This window comes from Doryrhamphus excisus, linkage group LG2 (genome assembly GCF_037039965.1).
Source record: "Doryrhamphus excisus strain RoL-2023G ecotype Guam linkage group LG2, RoL_Dexc_Guam_v1.1, whole genome shotgun sequence".
NCBI lineage: Eukaryota > Metazoa > Chordata > Actinopteri > Syngnathiformes > Syngnathidae > Doryrhamphus > Doryrhamphus excisus.
This window is the reverse complement of record NC_136358.1, coordinates 4,464,862-4,487,684: the sequence shown is the minus strand read 5'-3', so window position 1 is coordinate 4,487,684 and position 22,823 is coordinate 4,464,862. Positions and strand designations below refer to the sequence as shown.

Below are 22,823 nucleotides of genomic sequence, written 5' to 3'. Positions count from 1 at the left end.
TACCACTTTTCCTCACGAGGGTCGCTGGGGTGCTGGAGCCTATCCCAGCTGTCTCAGGGCGAGAGGCGGGGTACACCCTGGACTGGTCGCCAGCCAATCAGGGCACATATAGACAAACAACCATTCACACTCACATTCATACCTATGGACAATTTGGAGTCGCCAATTAACCTAGCATGTTTTTGGAATGTGGGAGGAAACCGGAGTACCCGGAGAAAACCCACGCATGCAAACTCCACACAGAGATGGCCGAGGGTGAAATTGAACCCTGGTCTCCTAGCTGTGAGGTCTGCGTGCTAACCACTCGATCGCCGTGCCGCCCCCAGGAAAACATCTTACACAATATTAGTGAATGTTGTTATTGTTGTGAATACTGTTCTGAATAACTTTCTTTGCGTGTTTGAGCAGTGTCACCCATACCGTAGATGTTTTAGACTGACAGGAGGGTTCACTCGCTTCATTAATTCAACTACAGAACCAACGTACCCTGGTGTTGAAACAGATGCACAAAGTGAGACTTCCTGTCATTCAGGCTGTTTGTTTTAGAGAGAATTATCAAGTTCCTTTTTATCTATCAATTATCATGACAGGCCTACTTGTGTCATGTTTTGTGTGTTTGTTATCATCGCACAATATCAGTGAATGTTATTGTTTATATTTGCAAAATTAATTTTGTACAAAACAAAAAGCTAAATCAAGTACGCAATAATAACCTCGTTGCGTTTGTTTTTAAAAGCTGGTTTTGTCTTCTGCGATCGAAAACGCAAATATAGCAATTAGGTCATAGAAGTGGAAATAACGAGCTTTTTTGTGCACGTAAAGGCAGCACAGTGAGGTCCGGCGGCGGTGAGAGCAGCAGAGTGAAGAGGAGGATGAGTGAAGAGGAGGAGGAGGAGGTGAGCAGAGGAAGAAGCATGAAGCGTTCAGCGTCAAATTAGCCTCAAAGACGGCGGGGAGAGCATCGCGGCTTCCCTGGTTTGGTTCCGCGGCCGACTGGACGGTGGAAAGGAGGCAGGATGGAGAAGCACTTTCTTTGTGGGGTGGTGGAAGGTAAAAAAAAAAAAAAAACATCCTTCACCTGTCACATCCTCCTCTCGTTTTCCCCTCACTCCTCTCCCATTCCCTCTCCGCCTTCTCCATCCGTTTGACCTACATTTTGTGTGGGCACGTAGCTTCCTCACAGCCCTGCATGTGAAGAAGGTGTTTGTTGGCTGAAGAGCGGCCATGCATGAAGGCAGCACTTCCAGTCCGCTCAGGCAAAAAGCCTTTGAATGTGATGGGAGGAAGGATGCTGATGTTAGGAATGCAATGATGTTAGGGATGCTGATGAGATGACATCCATCCATTATAATCTGTAATAAATAGTGTTTATTACTGTGGGAACTAATTTAGTTAGATGGGAGTGGCAGAACACAAATAAAAATAGCTCTCAGTGTAATGCAGGTGTACCTAATGATGTGGCTAGTGAATGACTGAATGCTAACTGTAATCAATGCTAACTTTGAATGAAAGGCTTCGGATCATGTTGCAGTAACTACTAGTAATACTCTCTCCTGTATGGTGTGGTAATTAGTCTTGGCGGGGAGCCCTCTGTAAGGATGCATACATCAAAAAAGCCACACTGAGTATATGTATGTATATCCGATGTACTGTACATCTCAGCCACATATTCAGACATCACAAAGGGAGGGGGACACTGGAGATGCTCCCATTTCTAAAAATAGCAGACATTATGGAGAGATGAATTATGCCTCTGACAAACATGAGATGAGAGGATAGGCTTCGAACTTTGACTTTCTTGTACCACTTTTAGAATGAATTGTGATAACAAATAAGCATTTGTTAAATATTTCATTTTCTTTCTGCAGGTTTTTATGGGAGACCATGGTCAATGGACCAGAGGAAAGTTCTCTTCCAGTGGTAAGTGTGCCACCATTGTGTGTTTTTATTTTTTCCATGCAAGGTTCCAGACAATTTCAAGGTGCCACTAAATGCACAGTATATTTGGACACAAACTATTGTTCACCTCTCAGATAATATTTTAAATACTTTAGATCAGGGGTCTCAAACTCAATTTACCTGGGGGCCACCGGAGCTAGGTTCTGGGTGAAGCCGGGCCGCATCAGGTTTTCAAAAAAAAACAAAAAAACGCATTTATTAAAAACTGGAAAAAAAAATCAATAAAAAAACTATCTTCAATGCTTTTGCTTCTGCTATACCCTACACTTTTTCAGTACTTTGGTTCCGGTTTTCCACACCAAAATATCTGATAAAACATTCCACTGTTCTCAAATATCTTAATTTTTATTTTTCTATCCACAAAATAAGATTAAAAAAACAACTAATTAAGAATAAAGACAATAAATCAATCAATCAGTAATAAATAAGTAAAATAATAATAAAACAGAAAATAAGAAAAACGTAAGAAACCACATACAGTTGGTAGAGAAATTATTTTTTTCAGATTCAAATGTACAGTATTAACAGTTATTTAACCTTTAACATGAACATTAATGAAACTTAATAATTTTACCCAATTAGCACGTTAGCATCGTACTCAGTTCCATCTGACAGGGTAACAGGGTAGGGTAACAGTATGGGCGGGGCAAAATCATGTTAATTGTGTCCGGTGTGCACACAGCTTTAAGCTGTCATTTCAACATTAAACTTTGGTATCAAGGTGGGGGGCCCGCGAGACGCTAGTTTGAGACCCCTGCTTTAGATCTTCACTGTTTTGCTGTGTTGCTGTAGCAGCAACCCAGTATGTGGCCATTGTTGTTATTTATAGAGTCACTCTTTTAAGGCGCAAGTGTTGAGTGTTGCATAACTTTGGCAGAGTGGGCGTGGCCGCACAGTGTGTGTGTGTGTGTGTGTCAGCAGTATTGTTCTCCATACATGTACATACCATCTGTCCAGGAAGCAGCATCCACCTACAGTAGATGAGAAAGAACGGTGTGAACATTTTCCTCATGCATATATCCGCTTACTGCTTGTACCATTCATTCATTTTCTACCGCTTTTCCTCACGAGGGTCGCGGGGGGTGCTGGAGCCTATCCCAGCTGTCTTTGGGCGAGAGGCAGGGTACACCCTGGCCTGTTCGCCAGCCAATCACAGGGCACATATAGACAAACAACCATTCACACTCACATTCATACCTATGGACAATTTGGAGTCGCCAATTAACCTAGCATGTTTTTGGAATGTGGGAGGAAACCGGAGTACCCGGAGAAAACCCACGCATGCACAGGGAGAACATGCAAACTCCATGTGGAATTGAACCCTGGTCTCCTAGCTGTGAGGTCTGCGCGCTAACCACTAGACCACCGTGCCGCCTACTGCTAGTACCATGCTATTTATAATTCAGGAGGTCATTTCCGGTAAATTAGCCTGGAGATTGATATAGTGTTTGATGCTTTGCTAGGATGCAGAACTGGGGTTTAAACACCTACCTGTACGGCCCAAAAGATGACCTAAAACACAGGCTGCTGTGGAGAGAAGTCTATTCCCCCGAGGAGGAAGGTAAGAGCGTCTCATTCATCCTTGTGTTCAGTCACCACCAATCTTCTCCTCTCAGGTCAGTTGCGTACTCTCATTGCGGAGGCCCAGTCCAGAGGCCTCGGGTTCGTTTACGCTCTCTCTCCTGGTCAGGACATTGTCTTCTCATCCCCGTGTGACCTGACGCTTCTTAAACGCAAGCTGAGACAAGTAGGAAGCGCCCCAAAAGTCTCACCATATTGTAGCTTTGCATGCTTTGTCTCCAGCGGCTGGTGTCATCTCCCTGGTTGCAGGTGTCTGATCTTGGGTGTCGGGCGTTTGCCATCTTGTTTGATGACATTGATCACTCGTTGTGTCAGGCCGACAGCGAGGCCTTCTCTTCCTTCGCACACGCTCAGGTCACGGTAACCAATGAGATTTATCGCTTCTTGGGCGAGCCACCAGTCTTCCTTTTCTGCCCGACGGGTGTGTGCCATGTCGAACCTTTAGTTGTCCACATGGAGATGAAAATTAATAACTTACTCGCTTTCCTTTTAGAGTACTGCGCTTCTCTGTGTTCCCCCAGCGTGCAGAAGTCTCCTTACCTGCAGACTATTGGCGAGGACCTGCTCCCCAACATCACAGTCATATGGACAGGTAAGATGCTTGCCAGGTAAGATGCTGCCATCTCTAACACACATTCATACCTTCTCTGGGTTCCACAGGAAGTAAGGTCATCTCCAAGAAACTGTCAGTCAACGGCCTGGCAGAGGTGGAGTCCATACTCCAGCGTCCGCCGCTCATCTGGGACAACTTGCACGCCAACGACTACGACTCCAGACGCCTCTTCCTGGGACCTTTTAAGGGACGCGAGCCACAGCTCAGGGGGGGTTTGAGGGGCCTCCTCCTCAATCCCAACTGCGAGTTTGAGGCCAACTACATCCCTCTGCACACACTGGCAAGCTGGTACAGAGCTGGGAGTGAGGACAGGAAAGGTGAGGACATAGTTTATTTTATATAGTAGTTTATTTATTTATTTAGTAGTTTATTGACATAGTTTATTTACAAAGTGTTTGTTTGCAACGGCTTCTGTCGCCCTTTGGAGTCCAGGGTAGTTTTTGGTGTTAGCGTACATACTTTTGTAAAAACATCGTTATTATAACAATGTTTTCGATAGGTATGAATGTGAGTGTGAATGGTTGTTTGTCTATATGTGCCCTGTGATTGGCTGGCCACCAGTCCAGGGTGTACCCCGCCTCTCGCCCAAAGACAGCTGGGATAGGCTCCAGCACCACCGCGAGCCTCGTGAGGAAAAAGCGGTAGAAAATGAATGAATGAATGAATCTGGTTCTTGGCGGCACGGTGGTCTAGTGGTTAGCACGCAGACCTCACAGCTAGGAGACCAGGGTTCAACTCCACCCTCAGCCATCTCTGTGTGGAGTTTGCATGTTCTCCCCGTGCATGTGTGGGTTTTCTCCGGGTACTCCGGTTTCCTCCCACATTCCAAAAACATGCTAGGTTAATTGTCCACTCCAAATTGTCCATAGGTATGAATGTGAGTGTGAATGGTTGTTTGTCTATATGTGCCCTGTGATTGGCTGGCCACCAGTCCAGGGTGTACCCCGCCTCACACCTGAAGACAGCTGGGATAGGCTCCAGCACCCCCGCGACCCTTGTGAGGAAAAGCGGTAGAAAATGAATGAATGAATGAATCTGGTTCTACTTTAGCGATTTTAACTCTTAAAAGACACACAGGCGGTTTCAGCATGGTTTAAAAGGCAGCGTCTGTGGTGTGGCTGCACCATCATGCTACATCAGGTATCATGCTGAGTCAGCATTTACTGCATTCCTGGAGTTAAAAATATATCTAATAAAGACAATTTGGCATTATATCTTTTCACCAGATGAGGAGCCAGATTATTGTCCTGACAGAGCTTTGTCTGCTGCGCTCCATGACTGGATGGAAGAACTCAACCAGCCCCTACAAGCAGGTAAAAAAAACTACTGTAGATGAAGTTCTTCCATCTTCTTCTGATAAGACCTTTCTGTTCATAAAATGACTACCTAATAAATTCTTTATTAGGTAGGCAAAATGCACGAACAGATCAACGCTGTTCTGTTGCGGCGTCTCGATGCAAACCCCCGGACAGATCTGACTGCACCTCCACCTTCAGAGGGACCTCCGTGGTGGCTAAACTCCCAGTCTTCCCCCTTAACTCAAGTTCGCCACCCCCGTCACCTACCAAAGCCAAAGGGGAGAAGGAGGGTCATGAGTGGGAGAACCACTCAGGCCAAACCAGACATGGAGCACCTTCAGGGGGAAGCCGTGGACATAAAGCCCGGGGTCGTGGGCTCTGTGGTGGGAAGGGCCAACTGAGTGAGTCCCAGGTGCGGCTACTGGTTGGTCTCCATTATCTTCCTCATGAGCATGGCCCATCAGCGCAGAAACTTCTTCAGGATCTCACCTGGCTGAAAACCAACTGCCACCTCGTCAGCGCTAGCAGCAAAAAGAATTTACCACAGAAGGTACGAGAAGAATCCATGTGTGTGACCTTTCAGCCTTGTATGACCCTGAGGGTGTCCACAGGTGGACGAATGGCGGGGCAGGGCCTCTGGGTTTCTGTCTCTGTGTGAAGACATAGCACAACTGCACTGTAGTGTGGTGGGCGGGGCCAACAGGGCGGTACTGTATGACCTTTATCCGTACGTATGGGACCTAAGGAACATGGCGCTTGTGGCCAAGGCCTTTGTGTGCTGGCTGGGTGAGGAACACACACAATGATAATAATAACTATAAGAAAATTTAAAAAAATAATAATGCTTGCCTGTCACTCAGATGGTCGAGTGTTGAATGACAGCGCCACCATGGCCTCCTGGAGGAACTGCTTCCATTGTGAGTAATCATCTTGATCTCGTTATATCAAGTTGGAACCATCTGACTTGTGTGTTGCAGGGTGCGGGAAGGCGTCAGGAGGGAATGTGCCAGGAGAGGAGGCGGAGCCATGGGCATTTAAAGGGGGCGTGTCTGGGGAAGTGCAGGTTTGTTGTTTGGTTCTTTTGTCTTCCATGTGTCCATCATCACATGTGGTTGTGTCTTCTTCTCAGATGCTTCTCCCAGTAGGCAGCAGCAGTGAGCTCTTCACGCACCCTCCTCCTCTCTTCCCCACCTCGCGTCTCTACAACATCCGGCCCTACCACAGCAAAGACAAGGTAGGCTTATGATTAAGAGGCCTGTCCCAGTACTTTTGTCCATGTGGTGTGTATTCAAACAGGTGGAGTTGTATCGGATGGTGCGTCAGCTTCACCTGAGGTCCCAGTGTGCCCCAGACTCCAGCGCTTCCCATCCAGATGTGGTAGGAGACAGGTGCGTGTCACATGATTAGAATCTCATGAGAGTCCATCAATGGATCTTAATAGAAGGTGTTTCTCCTCCGTCGTTTTCAGGTGTTTGGGACCCTGCCTGGCTTTGTGTCCCGAGTACAGCTTCATCCTGGAGGATGAGCTGGGTGTGTGTGGTTGCATTTTGGGCATCTTGGATGTGCGCTCCTTCGCCAAGCGCTGTCAGGCCAGCTGGTTGCCCGCCATGAGGGACAAGTACCCACCTAAAGGGGGGCACTCCAACACACAGGTGCGTAAACGTCACAAACGAGCAAACATAATAAAATTTTCATACAAGTTAAAAAAAATGCAATTGAATTGCTTCAAAATGCAAAAATAAGCAATTTATTGCAAACAACCATTAAACTGAAAGCTGATCAATCTTTAGTACCAAAAAAACCCCCAAATACTCATTCATTTTCTACCGCTTTTCCAGCACGAGGGTCGCGGGGGTGCTGGAGCCTATCCCAGCCGTCTTCGGGCGAGAGGCGGGGTACACCCCGGACTGGTCGCCAGCCAATCACAGGGCACATATAGACAAACAACCATTCACACTCACATTCATACCTATGGACAATTTGGAGTGGCCAATTAACCTAGCATGTTTTTGGAATGTGGGAAAAAAACGGAGTACCCAGAGAAAACCCACGCATGCACGGGGAGAACATGCAAACTCCACACAGAGATGGCCGAGGGTGGAATTGAACCCTGGTCTCCTAGCTGTGAGGTCTGCGCGCTAACCACTCGACCGCCGTGCCGCCCACCCCAAAATACTAATAGTCAAAAAACTGAATAATAAGTAGCTGCACCATTCTTGTTAATCCACTCAAAAAATTGTGGTCATGCTGTGGATTAAACGTTTTGATCATGTGATAAACAGCCTATTTCACATTTAATAGTTGTTTTACTCAACCCTTAAGAGCCAACAGTATATGCACAACTGGTCTTTTTTTGACCAGGAGTGCATATTGGGAACAGGAAGTGAGTGGTCAGGCAAACGGCCAAACAATTTCTGACATCAGTTGGAGGACTTGGCTTCGTTCGTCCTCTCTGCCTACGCTGTGCGTCATAGCAAGCAGACTATACAGAGCCTTACAAAAGTGTATTATATATATATTACCATTTATTCCTTTTATCAATAGTATGGTGTGGCCTATTTGTTTTAGACATGTTATTTCAGCCTGTTAGACTTTTTGAGAGGGACAGAAAAGGCAGGTTTTCTACAGCAGTTCTGTAGAAAAGTGATATTTTTGTGGTTCCATTATTATCTTTGCAAATAATTCAGTTATTGGATGAAACTGTCACTTGACTATGTACCTACAGTACTTACTTTCTCACACAGGACTTGATCAAGTTGATGGAGGAGGACCAGGGAGAGTACCCAGACTCGCTCGTCTATCATTTCCCCTCTCAGCTGCGTTTGGACGCACTGCCCGAGCTGGTTGACGTCAGTGTCAGCCGCACTCTCCTCGCCGCCCTCCTGACAGCCCTCAAAGCCAACGGTGAGGATGAGTTGAGTGTTATTTCCCGAAACATTTGTAATATTGTCCTACCTGGGTGCTCTCTCTCCCGTGCAGGTTCGCAGGGTGTGTTCTGTGAGGTGCAGCCGACGGATCGTCAGAGGTTGGAGTTCTTGACAAAACTGGGCTTCCTAGAGATCCTCAGAGGGGAAGCCAGGAGCAGGGAAGGGGTGGTGATGGGGAGGTTGCTCTGAGCGCACATCGGCACCCCCACACTCACATGCACACATTAAAAACATGCACAGCAACATGTAAAGACATTTGCACGCATGAAGTACAGTAGATACACCCAAACACTAACAGTACGTGTAAAGGAAACAGGAAACTTACCTGAGCAAACAGTAACAAAACAGAGAACTGAGAATGTGTCCCTCAAGGGGAGACTGTGAAAATAATAATAATCAAATGGGACCATAGTGTTCACACCAATCTGGACTTGAATTCAAACTATACAATAGATCTCCGTCTATTTGACGTTTAGTATTTGCGACCCTGCATATTTGTTGATTTGAAATTGTTTCTTAATGTTTATACTGTCATCGTTTCATATTTAAATTTGTCTGTTTGATCTGAAACATTTTTGTGTGACAAACAAAAATGTAAAAATCAGGAAGGGAGCAAACTTTTTCACACCACTGTACCCGGTTTAAGGTGTCCATCCTGACAATCTGACCTTGATTTCTCCTCACCCCACAGCAATAGGATGTCGTTTGCTAGCTCTTGGAAGTGTTTGCTTAGTTTAGATGAATGTTTACATGCATGAAGAACTAAACGTTGTGTGGCTATTCATGGGAAAAGAAAATCCAAAAATCACATAAGGCTGTTAGAGCCATCATGGTTAAGTCACACACTACAAATGCTTGTGCATGTACATTAAAACGTACACATAACTACGTTTGCATTAGGTTTAATTCATTAAACCTTCACTTGACATCATTCAATCACTGGTGATAAGGAGATACCATTCTGCCTTTCATCGGAATAAGTTCCCAAATAGGCAAACGAACCAACACATTACACACACACACAAATACACAAGAAGCACAACAGCTTGCACACTTCACCCATGAACTGAAAGTACACACTAAGAATGTTCATTTCTTGTAACACATGCAAGAGAAAAAGCAGTTTTGTATTTACACCTTGCTTTCGCTTCTTTTCTACAATTATGCTCAATCAATCAATCAACCAATCAATTCCACACTAAAAGGCACTTTTGTATGGTTCTTACAACCAAACTCATCACATATCAGCACTGTCTGTGATAAAAGAAAAAATATGTAGGCTAAAAAGAACAACTACAAAATTGCAATTGCTAATAATATGGCTACATGGGGAATAATGGTGGTCAGTATAATGACAAATAATGAAGGCAACTTGGACCACTGTGAAAAAAATAATAGTTAACAGTGTCTGTTTCTCACTGAGTTTACACGCATGCAGTGAAAAATGCCATTTCAACAATATTTTCACTGACTGACCTAATAAAATGTAACCAGAATCACCTCGCTTTGTCCTTGATCCTATATTATTAATAATGTATGTGTATGATTGCATTTTCCTCTAGTTAAAGGAGCAGAAACACACAAGGGGTTTGAGTATTTCTACACCAGCAGCAACATTTAGATGTGTATCTATTTTAAGGGTTATATTGACTATTGCGGCAATAATTTGGGATGCACTGCCATCTTGTGGATAGCGCTATGTACTGCACCGTCTCCAGGTGGAAAATTAATTAGTAGCTGCACTGCCGTCTTGTGGGCAAGAAGAGAAACTGCAATATAAAACCTCAATTCAACATCAGGGTTCTAGTGTTGATAAAATAAAATAGTCTGTAATTACACGTCGGTGCTCTCTCCTTCCGCAGTGCTGCCGGCTTCCCATCGGCTGCGGGAGCGCAGGTTCTGCTCGGGGGCCCGAACCCGAGCCAGGGGGAGGCGGTGTGCAGCTAGACTGCCCGTTAGCAGCATCATCAGTGTGGTAGTCAGTGTGGCTGCCAAGCTGCATGCTGGGAGACCCACCTAGGGAGAGCATATGTATTTTCAACTAGTTTGAAGAGTAATGGCCAATATTACATGAAATGTACTTACAGTACCCAGCAGATTGCTCAACGCTATGTCAGAATAAGCAGACAGGAAAGCTGAGGAAGGCACATGACAAAAGCTACTTTTAACCTTTAAATTGTACATAATAACGTATAAAATAACGTGCATACCAACAGGAGCAAAGGCGTAGCAATGTCCAAATGCTCTAAACACAGAAATGATCAATACATTTGCAAAACACAGTACTGGAAAACACTCCAAATGCTGTAGGACACGGGTCTCAAACTCAATTTACCTGGGGGCCACTAGAGCTAAGGTCTGGGGCAAGGCTGGGCCGCATCAGGTTTTCCAAAAAAAAAACAAAAACGCAATTATTAAAAACATAAAAATATACAAACTTTTTCAGTGCTTTAGTTCCGATTTTCTACAATAAAAGCTCTGATAAAACATTCCACTGTTCTCAAATATCTTAATTTTTATTTTTCTACACAAAATAAGATGAAAAATAAATAAACAAATCAAGAATAAAGAAAATCAATCAATCAGTAATAAATAAATATAATAATAATAAAACGGCAAATAATAAAACGAAACCACATATAGTTGGTGGGTAGACAAATTATTTTTTTCAGATTAAAATGAACAAAGCATTATTAGAGCCCTGTAGACATGACAAAACACGACTATAGTCACATTTATACTCTTTTTATTTACAACATATTGCGCAACTGCAGGGTCTTGAGACACATGCTAACTCGCAAATTAGAGAGTCAGCGACCTAAACGGTAGCCTTCAAGTTATTTCCTTTAAACTTAAATAGCCAAAAACTTACCACTTCCACACGGATAGGGAGGATAACTATTAACAGTTATTGAACCTTTAACATGAACATTAATCAAACGTAATAATTTTTTCTGGGTACATGATACCATACAGCATCCATATCAAACTTGCGCGGGCCGCACTAACATCAAACTTCATCATGACGGGGGGGACTCAAAGTAGTGTCCTGCGGGCCACATTTGGCCCGCGGGCCGCGTGTTTGAGACCCCTTCTGTAAGATCAAAAACATTGTTTTGTTGGTGCTTTCGGACATTACTGCACATTTGCCACTGTCGGCCACCATATGTGTGTGTGTGTGTTACCACAAGCAATGGCTAACAGGTGAGTCCTCCAGCTGAAGGTGAAGAAAAGTCCACCAACAGCCATGCAACCCAGCGCTCCATTGAAACCTGACAAGCCCCAGTAGAGGGACTCATGGCGCACCGCCACGGATAAACCTACATTCACACATACGAGATACATCTAAATAGTAATGTGTCATAGCTCAAATATTGTGGGTGGTCATAGACACACAACAAGGGAGAACAAAGGGCATTTGGATGTTTTAGGATTTTAATAAACATTATATTGTGTTATGGTTGACAGAGCATGTTATTGTTAGAAATCCAACGTGCAATTAGAGAATACTGTAAAGCCATTCTTGTGACACACCGAGTCTTGTTCAAATCCACCCTCGGCCATCTCTGTGTGGAGTTTGCATGTTCTCCCCATGCATGCGTGGGTTTTCTCTGGGGACTCGGGCTTTGCATTTTTCGGCTCCAAATTGTCCATAGGTATGAATGTGAGTGTGAATGGTTGTTTGTCTATATGTGCCCTGTGATTGGCTGGCGACCAGTCCAGGGTGTACCCCACCCGAAGACAACTGGGTTCCAGCACCCCAGCAATCCTCGTGAGGATAAGCGGTAGAAAATGAATGAATCATAACATTCATTCATTCATTCATTTTCTACCGCTTTTTCCTCACAAGGGTTGAGTGTTGCTGGAGCCTATCCCAGCTGTCTTTGGACTGGTGGCCAGCCAATCACAGGGCACATATAGGCAAACAACCATTCACACTCACATTCATACCTATGGACAATTTGGAGTCGCCAATTAACCTAGCATATTTTTGGAATGTGGGAGGAAACCGGAGTACCCGGAGAAAACCCACGCATGCACGGGGAGAACATGCAAACTCCACACAGAGATGGCCGAGGGTGGAATTGAACCCTGGTCTCCTAGCTGTGAGGTCTGCGCGCTAACCACTAGACCGCCGTGCTGCCCTGAATCATAACAAAAAAATATAAAACTTTTTTCAGAAACCACTAGAATTACTTTGATGGCTCAAGAGGGTCATATATGACCCGCAGACCGTATTCTAATTATTTTTGTCCTTGTGTTGTACTTCCAAAGCTTGTTATGTTTGAAATATGGAGAAGCAGGTCAGTGTCTGACCTCTGTGTGTTGCATTGAACATGCAGTGTTGATACACCTGCATCACAGTGAAGCCCAAGAGCACCTTTGACCTTGCAGCTGCAAAGAGATTGCAAAACTGAGTGCAAATTAAAAAAAAAAAAACTTTACTGCTGCAGAACATTTTCAATCGTCTGGATATTTTGCCTAACCAGAGCAGTTACCACATATGGTTCCAGGCCTGTTAAAGCTAAGGTAGTTCAGTCCTGCCTTATTCCTTATCATTCTGCTCCACCTACCTCACTGCTATGAACCCTTCCCTGCTTGCTTCCTCACCCACTCTTCTCCCCCACAGGATCGTTAAAGATTAATGAGGAGCTATGATTGATGTTGGAGTGATGCTTTCTTATTTCCATTGTTCGTTGATTGATGTTACAGAATGAATGCAGCATTCATTTCACTACTTTAAACTCCCAACACATTCTTCGTTATCCTGCACAGTTTCTTTGCTTAATGCTGTTTTAATCGCAGCACCATGCGTGACCAAGTGTGTGTGTGTGCGTGCACGCGTAAACTCCCACATACGTGACTCATAGCTACACATGCACACCCATCTTGGTAAAACTGCAAGTATAAAAAACTTCCATCAACTCGCTGAATAGAACTGCAGAGAGACACATTAAAACCAAAAAAGAGCTACTGGCATGACTATTATTATTATTATGGTCACCTCAGCTAATTGCTTGGAGTTTTCTGAGCCGCCTGTGGGCGTCAGAGGCTTGTTTTCCGTTTTATACAGCTTTTATACGCCTTGCCAACATTCAGTTATGGTCGCCTGAGGGTGTTCAATATCTGTAGTCATGTGACCCGGTGCCATGTGAACATATATTCTATGTTAGGTCACACAGGTACATCTCACCAAGGAATACATGGCACATTTAGACCAGTTTTTCCCATAACTTTATTGAGCCATATCATAAAAATCTCAAAAATGTATGATGGACACACGGTTTAATTATGTACCATCATTTGGTGCAGGGGTGTCACTGGATGCACATTTTCTTTCCAGCCGGTCACTAAAGCTGGAAGATCATTTATCTGCCGGTTGCTATACATCGCTAACATAGATAGTCATTCATTTTCTACCGCTTGTCCTCACGAGGGTCGCAGGCATGCTGGAGCCTATCCCAGCATTTTGTCCATAGGTATGAATGTGAGTTTGAATGGTTGTCTATATGTGCCCTGTGATTGGCTGGTGACCAGTCCGGGGTGTGCCCCGCCTCTCGCCTGAAGACAGCTGGGATAGGCTCCAGCACCCCCACGACCCTCGTGAGGAAAAAGCGTTAGAAAATGAATGAATGAATGAATGCGGGTTCTGATAATGGCCCACAATTGGGTACGATACAGGGTACTGGAGATACTGGCAATACTGCCCTTATATTGACTTGGTATGGGATTGAATATGAATTAGTCATATTGTCCACCCACACTGATAAGCCGACTAGAGTTGACTTGACTCGACTTTAGCATATGAAACTCACCGGCCAGTGTTCCCACTGCTGAGCCGAGCAGAGCGTGCAAAGCCTGCAGGGGGGAGTAAAGGCATAGTGCGCCCAAGATGAGCAGCGAGGGCCCCAGGGCACCACAGGCGAAGATCTGGCCCACGCCGAGAGGGATGCCTCGCAACACCTGCACAGAAGAGAGGACGCGCTGTGATATTTACAACAATAGGTCTATTTCCCCAATGGTAGCACGGTGCGCGGTTGCCATGGTGACAGCTCTCTGCTCACATGGCTGCCTCAAGCGCAGTCAGATTTAATACGCTGCTGTTGCACAGGCATCCTGGGCAGAGCGCGAGATGAAAACATCAAATATAAATAGCATCCACGTCATTGCTGCCTATGGTGGGAGGAGCAATGGCGGCAGGGGCCTAACAGGAAATGTGAGTGGGAGATGGAAAGAAGGAGAGGAAGAAATGGGGGTCCTGGGAGTAGCTCTCACACGCGGGAGCATATCAGAGGAAAATGCTAATAAAGTGTTGAGAACACAAAACCATGGTGAAGCAGGCGGTGATGAAGTGATGGAGAAGGATGGCGCAACATTGCACTGCAGTGAGATGAATAGAGGACACAAATATGAGACAGGACATCAAAAGGATTTAGATGCTTCTAATCTCTGAAGGGAATTCTAAGACGTGTGACAGAAAGCAATGCTAAATAGAAAAGAACTGAAGAACAAAAGAGTGTGAAGGAACATCCTGTGCCGTGGGAGTGTCAATTTGGACTCTTTTTAGGACAACAAACAATGTGTGTGAGAGAGCCTTTAAAATTTTTTTGAGAAGCCAAATAACACTGATGAATTTCCATGAAGTTGTTAATTAAAGCGATAAATGAGTGTGAGCCATTGCATGTACAGGTATGTTCTTCGAGCAGCTGGAGGCTGCTAATTCTTGTGCAAAAGTATCATTTCATAACATTCTAGCGGTAACATGTGAAATAGCAATTACTATTACCTCAGAAGTGATGAGCTCGGTGATGTTGGGCGGGGGCGAGCTCGGCGGTATAGCAACAGGGTGCGGGAAGTAGGGATTATTAGGGCCGGTGCACAGGAAGTAGAGGATGATGACCACGTTGAAGGGAAAGACTGCAACTGGCAAGTCCCAGCGGTCCAACACGGGCGAGAAACCACTGAAGAGGAAGACACTACATAGCGGGAGGGGGTGTGATAAAAAAGTTAAAAGAAAATGGATGTGTAACAGTAGCGCTAATAGAGTTTGTCGACAGATTTGACACTGATATAAATAGATAAAGAAGTAGGAGGAAGGAAGCGTGACTAGTCAGGGCAGGGGTAAAATTAATTTAAAGATGATACATAAGCAATAAGTACAGGATAATGATATCAGCCACTTTGGAATGTGGGAGGAAACTGGAGTACTCCCCCCACACACGCCATACAGAGATGCCCGAGCAGAGAATCGATGTCCTGACTGTGTGCCCTAACCCCTCGTCCACCGTGCGGCTGTCGACATTGTCCAACTTTCAATTTCTGATACCAACATCGATACGTGTAACATGACACATCTCTTGGGGTGGAATGAACACATATGTGTTGAATACGGCATTATTTTATTATCGGTTTTAATGATCTGGAAAAATTCTGATACCAATATTGCATTTTTATAATGATATCGGGCCCATCCCTCGTATTTACGTATATTATTTTTCATTCTGTTAATTTTCTTGAACCAAAGAAAATATGCATCAAATGAAAATCAAGTGTATGTCAAATTGTACAAAAATTCATTCATTCATTTTCTACCGCTTTTTTTGCTGGAGCCTATCCCAGCTGTCTTCGGGCGAGAGGCAGGGTACACCCTGGACCGGTCGCCAGTCAATCACAGGGCACATATAGACAAACAACCATTCACACTCACATTCATACCTATGGACAATTTGGAGTGGCCAATTAACCTAGCATGTTTTTGGAATGTGGGAGGAAACCGGAGTACCCGGAGAAAACCCACGCATGCACGGGGAGAACATGCAAACTCCACACAGAGATGGGCGAGGGTGGAATTGAACCCTGGTCTCCTAGCTGTGAGGTCTAGTAGAAAAATTGTTTCTCACAAATTAAGACAAAATAAAAAGACAATTGACAAACATTTCCCTAAATGCCAGCGCCCCTGCCCGATAGCAGTCATAACTAATACATTGAAAACTGCGCAGTTAATGACACAGCTCAGTCTTGGATGATCAGTATCAGAATTTGCAGCATAAAGCCCCAATCAGAGCTTCTGATGATGTCTGAAAAAGGCATCTCTCAGCATGATGCAGTGCATGCCGAATGAATATCAATTTGAGTGGCAGGTGTACCTAATGTTGTGCCTCACCTGGTAGCAGCACCCAAACAAACCGGCAGCAGCAGCCACCAGTACCAGTCTCCAGCGGCGTTAAACACTCCCATTAGCAGAGACACCAGCATGCCGTTAAAGCCATACAAGCCTGCGCATACTTCTGCACTGTGCACACACAAAAAAAGAACACTTCATGACCTGACCTGCATGTTTATATCCACAGGCGTGGCTAAAGATCACCTGTCTTGTCCTAAGATGACCGCTGTCAGCGTGGAGGTCATCACGCCCACAGTTCCCAGCAGGCCTTGCCAGGGGGAGGCCCAGTAGAGAGCGACCAGCATGAGCACACCACTCAGTGGGTTGTTGGCTAGAATCACCCGGGAGACCCCTCTGCAGGCCCACACGGCCAGCTGCAGAATGAACCACTTGTCTGGAGAAAATGTGGCACACACAAGATTGCACTTTTTTTTCTATGACCTACATCTTAGATGTCAAACACAAAGTACACCTAATGCAAGAGCTGCATTTAATCCAAATTACAATAATATCAATACCAATAGAAGTACCAGTATCAGATCAATACTAGTGTGATGAGATTGATAGCAATGAGTTGTTTTTTATTTTGTTTAATTACTTTGCACTGTGTTGCTCAAAGAATTGTGTGTAATAAAAGGGATTTTTTTTATACTTTTGTGAATATTTGTACATTGTCTTATATTGTTGTAATTACACTGTGCATTTGGTCATAAAAAATCTATTTTTTTGTTTGTCTCAAATATTATTATTATCTATTGTGATTAGCACTAGAGCTGTATTTACTTGGTGTTTGCAGTATTGCCCATCCCTTTAAATTTACACGAGACGACAATGGCGTTAACATCAATCAGTTATTGATTTTGGTTAGTCTGTTCGCCGCACGAGGATGCACCAGCATAATAAACACAAATGATGGATTGTGTTGGTGCGCTGAAAGTAAAACAACACAGTACAGTTTTCCTACCTTGCATGTACTTATCCAGACTCTCCATGTCACCAGTTACCATCATCAGACTGTTCATCAAACGCTGAATGGTGCTAGTGGGCTTCCTGCTGGCATCCTGCGGATCAGCTTTGGTTTCCATCCACATGGCTGCAGCCTCTTTCTTAAAAGTGCTCTGGTAATTCTTTGAAAGGATCTTTCGTTGCTTCTTTCAACCTCTTTCTGAGTCCCCCCTGCCCCCCCCCCCTTCCCAGTCCCAGGGGTTGATTTACAAAGCAGTAATCTGGGTAAGGCATTCACTCCACTGAGGACATAGCAGAGAGGAGCAAAGTTCAAACCCATGAGGAAAAAGACTAGGCTCTGCATGTCAATATCACTCATCTTCACATATTGTTGATTTAGGCTACTCATCCACCTGTTTTATGGCGGCATCTGCACCAATGTTTGCCTATTTGCTTCATTTGCAAAGCCATTAGCGGCCACCATGTTATCACAAGTTGATTCAAAAAGGTGTAATATGTAAGCCTTCCCTGATGCTGCTGCTGCTGACTCATCCTGGACACCTAAAAAGGCACACCTGCACAATCTAATGAGATGTTACAAGGGTTATGTATCACAAAATAATAAACAGTGACCAATAATATTAGAAAGAGCTGTCAACATGATGCATGACAAGGAGCTTTGCATGCTTTCAATGTTGCAGTGCAGATGCATTCTGGGGGATTATTCATCTGAAGGCTATAGGTCACATACGTGCAACACACACAAACATACACAATTGCTGGGTTGCAACTAGATCTAGAGGCAGTATGTCTCACTTATGGTTTTTAAATGTGGGAACAGACATTTCTATGTAGCCAACCTTCAGTTACCACAGGCTGCACAGATGATGGACTTTTTTGGAATTTTGCCCATCATTCACAATCCTTTTATAAAACATATTTCTTTCCCTTTTCTGTGCATTCTAATGAGCACAAAGAAGTTAGTATAAGCTAGATAACAATGCATGTCATGGGACCTACGTATACTAACCAGGTTTTTGTTTATTGGAATTGGTTTCTGTGTTGTCAAGCTCACGTTCCTGTATTGTTCTTCTCAAATAAGTTGCTGGGTGTAATTCAGTGTCTGCGTTTCCTTAACTGGTGTGAAGTTAATGTTTTGCCTCAATGTTGAGTTTGATTTTTCTAGCTGCTTCCCTGTTGTCCAGCAATGTTTTGCATAGGTTTCGATGGCAAGCAAGTATTTCGACTTCATTTCTGCCTGCCCTGTACAGCTTGGAGGCAGTGTTGCAGGGTCATATGAGCCTCCTCAAGCAGAACCGCCTTCCCAGACAGCACCCCATCCCGTCATAGAAGACTGAAAATCGCCCCAAAAAGTGCAGAGCATTGAACCTGAACTGCAGGTGGGCACTGGAAAAAGCTGGTACAGTGTCAGGGAGGAGAGTTTGGTTCAGGTGGTAGAGTGGTCGTCTCCCAACCTGATGGTTGCTGATTTCTTTCTCAGACCATGAAAGATACTGAGCCCCAAATTGATCGTGATGCTATGTCGTCAGTAGTTGAATGAGGTAGCACTTTGAGTACCTTGAAGGTTGAGATGATGGCGCCCATAAGCCTCAGCTAAACCAGCCATGATGAGTTGGGTCATAGAAATCCCCAGTGCTAGCTCGGTATCACCGTATCCTTTGCATTGGTCATCTCAGGAAGGCAAGTGGCTGTGATCTCTCTCGGTTGAGCCCAGGACTCGTGGCGCCTGTATGAAGTGCACATACTGTCAATACAATTTACAAAAAATGATCATAATGTTCATATGTGACACCCCCATGGAATAACAATGCGTGAAACAGTGAAGAACACATAAATGTAAATGTGTTTTCATGCAGAAGATAGATAAGTGAGAAGCACTATTTTCATTTGCTACATTCATTATGCCTGATGCAGAAGATAAGCCTACACCAGTGTTTGGTTGTCAGCTATTTCATGTCTTTATTCAGCAGATCTTGCACATGCACATGTTTTAAACTACAGTAATCGTTAAAAGAAATGCACCGTAATTGGTCTCTATTCTTGTCAATCTGGGATTTGGTATATTCCATTTCCAGGTTAGCGTCATTGCGATGCTTCCTGTGTTTTCTGAAATTCTTACTTGTTTTGTTAAAGGGATAGTTCGAATTTTTTGACATGAAGTTATTTCAAAAAGTTATTCCCATAAGCAGTGAAGTCCGTCAACAGTGACTCATTCCCCACTTTGTGTCCTGAGCCGAGTTGTTGTCGGATTTCAGTGCTGAGGAAAGCAGTTCCAGCTAGTTGCTGAGGACAGTTAAGTAAAGAGTTTGGCTTCTCAAAACAACATGCGTTCAAAAGCAATATACATAAAAAAAAGCATAATACACACACACAAAAAATCTAACCTGAGCATTATTTTCTCTGCCGTTGGAGCGCGATCTATAGTGGTTTAAAAAATGCAAATGTGAAGCAAATGTGCGTAATCTCCTCTCTCCAAATGAATAAGACATGAGGTGATGCTCAAGTACTAATTTGATCCGTTCAACATTCAACATAGAAATTCAAAACATCCAACTGAAAATCACAATTTCCTTATAATACCTCAGTATGAAACACTAAACACTTTGTTTCCATGGAGCTGTTTCTATTTCTCTGTCAGCTATCTGATATAAGTCTTTGACAGCAGTCTTTTTTCCATTTTTCCTGACGGCTTGACAGCAAGCCCTTAAGGGTTCTGTCCATCCCATGAGGTGTCAAATCAGCATTTTGACTTTCCTCAAGAAGACACTCAAATAAACGCATGCAGTATCTTGCTGCAGAAAATAAACAAGTGTGTTCTCTTCTTACATTCAAGCATTCTAAAAGTGTTCATTAAAGATGGCCCCTAGCTGACAGGCGATACTAATATTGAGTTACAACACCATTTGTAAGACGCCAAGAGCTGCATACGGGTGCCAAGTAAATAATATAAGCACACCTCCAGACACACATAATTTGTTAAGTGGGGTGCGGACTGGAGCCAAATGTCTTATTTACTCTAGCCAACACATAAATACACTAGTGGTGGGAGGATCCATCCAGATATCGATTACTTTTGATTGATACAAGCTCAATTTTCTGTCGTTCTGTTTATTTGGTAATTTGGGTAATTTATTTAGTAAAAAAAATTGCACCAAAATTTTGCCTCGGTTTGTGTACATTTTGTGGTTAGTCTACAATATGGCATACATCCTTCTTGGTTATTAATATATGAGTCCAATTGTGTTCTGAATGTATTTGTTTAGCACAAAATATCCTTGTTGGCACCCTACAACAGTCTAAAGTTCAGCTCTGTCGCCGTCTATGATGTCATCAGTTCTTGACTCTGTAGTTCTTTACTCACTAACACAGTTATGCTAGGTAAAAAAATGTTTTAACACAAAACATGTTTTTATAGTTTTATAAAAATAGTTCTACATGAATAGAACAATTCTAAATGCATATATATGATGAATGAACATTTAAGGTTACTTTTGCCACACAAATGAGATCAACACAGACATCGCGTACGTGTTTTGTCACAAGTTATTTCTCTTCTTCTTTAACTTGATCAAATACTTTTTTCAGCTGCATTTCGGGTTATTTTGCAGCCATGCTCAAGAGAACTTGCAGTGAAAAACACTGCTGAATTTAAAAAATTAACTCATGAAAAAACACTAAAGTGGTGTCCATGTTAAACATTCATTTATCCCTTTTAATTATCATTTATATGTATTTTGAATTGTTTTCTCCCCCCAAAACGACAATTGTAAAACTGTAAAAACTTTTTGGGCTTTCTGGAATTGATTAATGGGAGTTACACTATGTACACGATATATTTGGTTCGACTACATCCTGGAAGGGATTAATGATTAATGACCACAGTTTGAATTGTTGCCAAATCATTTTGTTGATACAAATGATTATTTGGTTTGCCTGAAAACTTTATCCTGTTTTTTTTATTTTGATTATAATCATGATTAACAAATTAAATTTAAAATGATCTTGAAACCTTTCAAATAAACAGTAAGTTCCTGGAACAGATACTTGGTATCAGATTGAGCAAGGCCAATACTAGTTTTTCCTTTTGTTAATTATTTGTACCAATGGCACTATGGATTTTGTAGTTACTTTAATATAGTTACATTGTCTAATATTGTGGTATTTATTAGTTTGTTAAATAGTTCACAAATGTGGGCAAATATTTTCTGCAAAAATTAATTTATTTTTTGCCATTCCTGATCCAGGTCCTGGGTGGAGGCGGAGCTATTGGACACACGTGATGCTGATTGCTTCCAGCCTTCTTATGCCAATTGCATGCAGCTGGTTAGGTGCCAGATCAGGGGTGTCAAATGCCGCTCCCTTTAATGATCAACACCTCCTTCAATTTGATGGAAGGAGCTCATCAATTAAATCACCTGGAGGTCCTGGTTGAATAGAAGAGCTGTGGTGCGTCGGCCCTCCCTTGACACGTGTCCTAGATTACCCAATCATGTCTCCTTTGTTGCACGTGTGCACATTTATCTGCAGTCCTAGCCTTAAAATCACTTTGGTGTTGTCATTCATGTTAGCATGTCAGCCTGTTAGCTCACGGAAGAGGCTAACTGCAGCTAGAGTAGGAGCTACCACAAGTAGCCCAGCTCCACAAAGATTCGTTCAGTTAATTCCACTTACATAACCAATGCACACGGACAGATAGAGAGTGAACCATCTTGTCGTCCAGTATGTGTGTCACAGAGAGAAGAGAACAGAGATGCGTCAAAACTCTGGCAGGCAGTGAATGAGTTAAATAATAATAATAAAAATACATACAATAGTGAAGGATTTTCCCTTTTTTCGTCGTGCAGGGCTCATTCAGAACACAAATATAAATGAAATATTCAAGTTGAAACAGGATAATCGTTCAAACTTACTTATTTGTTTATATGATGCACATAGAGCAATGGACAACTTGACGCTCTGTCTTCTTCCTGTTCCTGTCTCCTCGCGCCTTGAGGCGTTCAGGTGCACTCGTAATTGTGAGATTTAGCTGCTAATTGTTTTTTTCATTTTGTTCACATCCATGACAATTGACGTATCCCTTCTATAAATATCTTAGTCTTAGCCTTGTGTGCGTGTGTGTGTGTGTGTGTGTGTGTGTAGTAAAAGCCTTGTATATCTCCTTCACGGATGTAATAAAATCAGACATTGAAGTGTCAGCAGTGGTGACAGCAAGTGATGGATGGTGGGGTGGGTGCTTGGGGGGGGTCAAGGGTGAGGAAGCTGATAGCCAACAGAGAGAGGGGTTGTAAGGAAGAGCAAATGAGTTGCCCGAGGAT

The 22,823-nt window shown here is 43.4% G+C and overlaps 2 protein-coding genes across 3 annotated transcripts; one reads left to right on the top strand and one right to left on the bottom strand.

The window, feature by feature from the left end:
- Nucleotides 1-822: 822 nt before the first annotated feature.
- LOC131125911 (protein O-GlcNAcase) lies at nt 823-9,878 on the top strand. Its single transcript, XM_058067940.2, has 17 exons — nt 823-1,050; nt 1,869-1,920; nt 3,423-3,520; nt 3,576-3,706; nt 3,790-3,961; nt 4,034-4,132; nt 4,201-4,470; nt 5,380-5,466; nt 5,559-6,001; nt 6,063-6,237; nt 6,312-6,368; nt 6,429-6,514; nt 6,581-6,685; nt 6,748-6,839; nt 6,920-7,103; nt 8,196-8,355; nt 8,431-9,878. Exons 1-17 carry the CDS (start codon nt 1,017-1,019, stop codon nt 8,565-8,567), a joined length of 2,382 nt encoding a protein of 793 aa, XP_057923923.2. The 5' UTR covers nt 823-1,016; the 3' UTR covers nt 8,568-9,878.
- Nucleotides 9,265-22,509, bottom strand: LOC131125954 (urea transporter 1). 2 transcript variants are annotated; one of them, XM_078795894.1, is made up of 10 exons: nt 22,318-22,364; nt 22,180-22,216; nt 17,507-19,234; nt 16,747-16,936; nt 16,543-16,671; nt 15,166-15,355; nt 14,195-14,342; nt 11,564-11,698; nt 10,464-10,513; nt 9,265-10,394 (listed from the first exon to the last, which is right to left on the bottom strand). In XM_078795894.1, exons 3-10 carry the CDS (start codon nt 17,631-17,633, stop codon nt 10,212-10,214), a joined length of 1,152 nt encoding a protein of 383 aa, XP_078652020.1. In that variant the 5' UTR covers nt 17,634-19,234; nt 22,180-22,216; nt 22,318-22,364; the 3' UTR covers nt 9,265-10,211. The 2 variants fall into 2 exon arrangements, with proteins under 2 accessions (XP_078652020.1, XP_057924016.2); XM_058068033.2 differs by lacking the exons at nt 22,180-22,216; nt 22,318-22,364 and adding an exon at nt 22,419-22,509.
- Nucleotides 22,510-22,823: the final 314 nt, after the last annotated feature.

Excerpts from the sequence above, each read along its gene's own strand:
- LOC131125911 (XM_058067940.2), top strand. The coding sequence starts at position 1,017 with ATGGAGAAGCACTTTCTTTGTGGGGTGGTGGAAG. Across the intron at positions 3,962-4,033 it reads CTTCCTTTTCTGCCCGACGG|AGTACTGCGCTTCTCTGTGT; the intron begins GTGTGTGCCATG and ends CTTTCCTTTTAG. Across the intron at positions 6,840-6,919 it reads CCAGATGTGGTAGGAGACAG|GTGTTTGGGACCCTGCCTGG; the intron begins GTGCGTGTCACA and ends CGTCGTTTTCAG.
- LOC131125954 (XM_058068033.2), bottom strand. The coding sequence starts at position 17,633 with ATGTGGATGGAAACCAAAGCTGATCCGCAGGATGCCAGCAGGAAGCCC. Across the intron at positions 11,699-14,194 it reads AGCAGTGGGAACACTGGCCG|GTTTATCCGTGGCGGTGCGC; the intron begins GTGAGTTTCATA and ends GTGTGAATGTAG. Across the intron at positions 10,395-10,463 it reads TGAGCAATCTGCTGGGTACT|GTGGGTCTCCCAGCATGCAG; the intron begins GTAAGTACATTT and ends TGCTCTCCCTAG.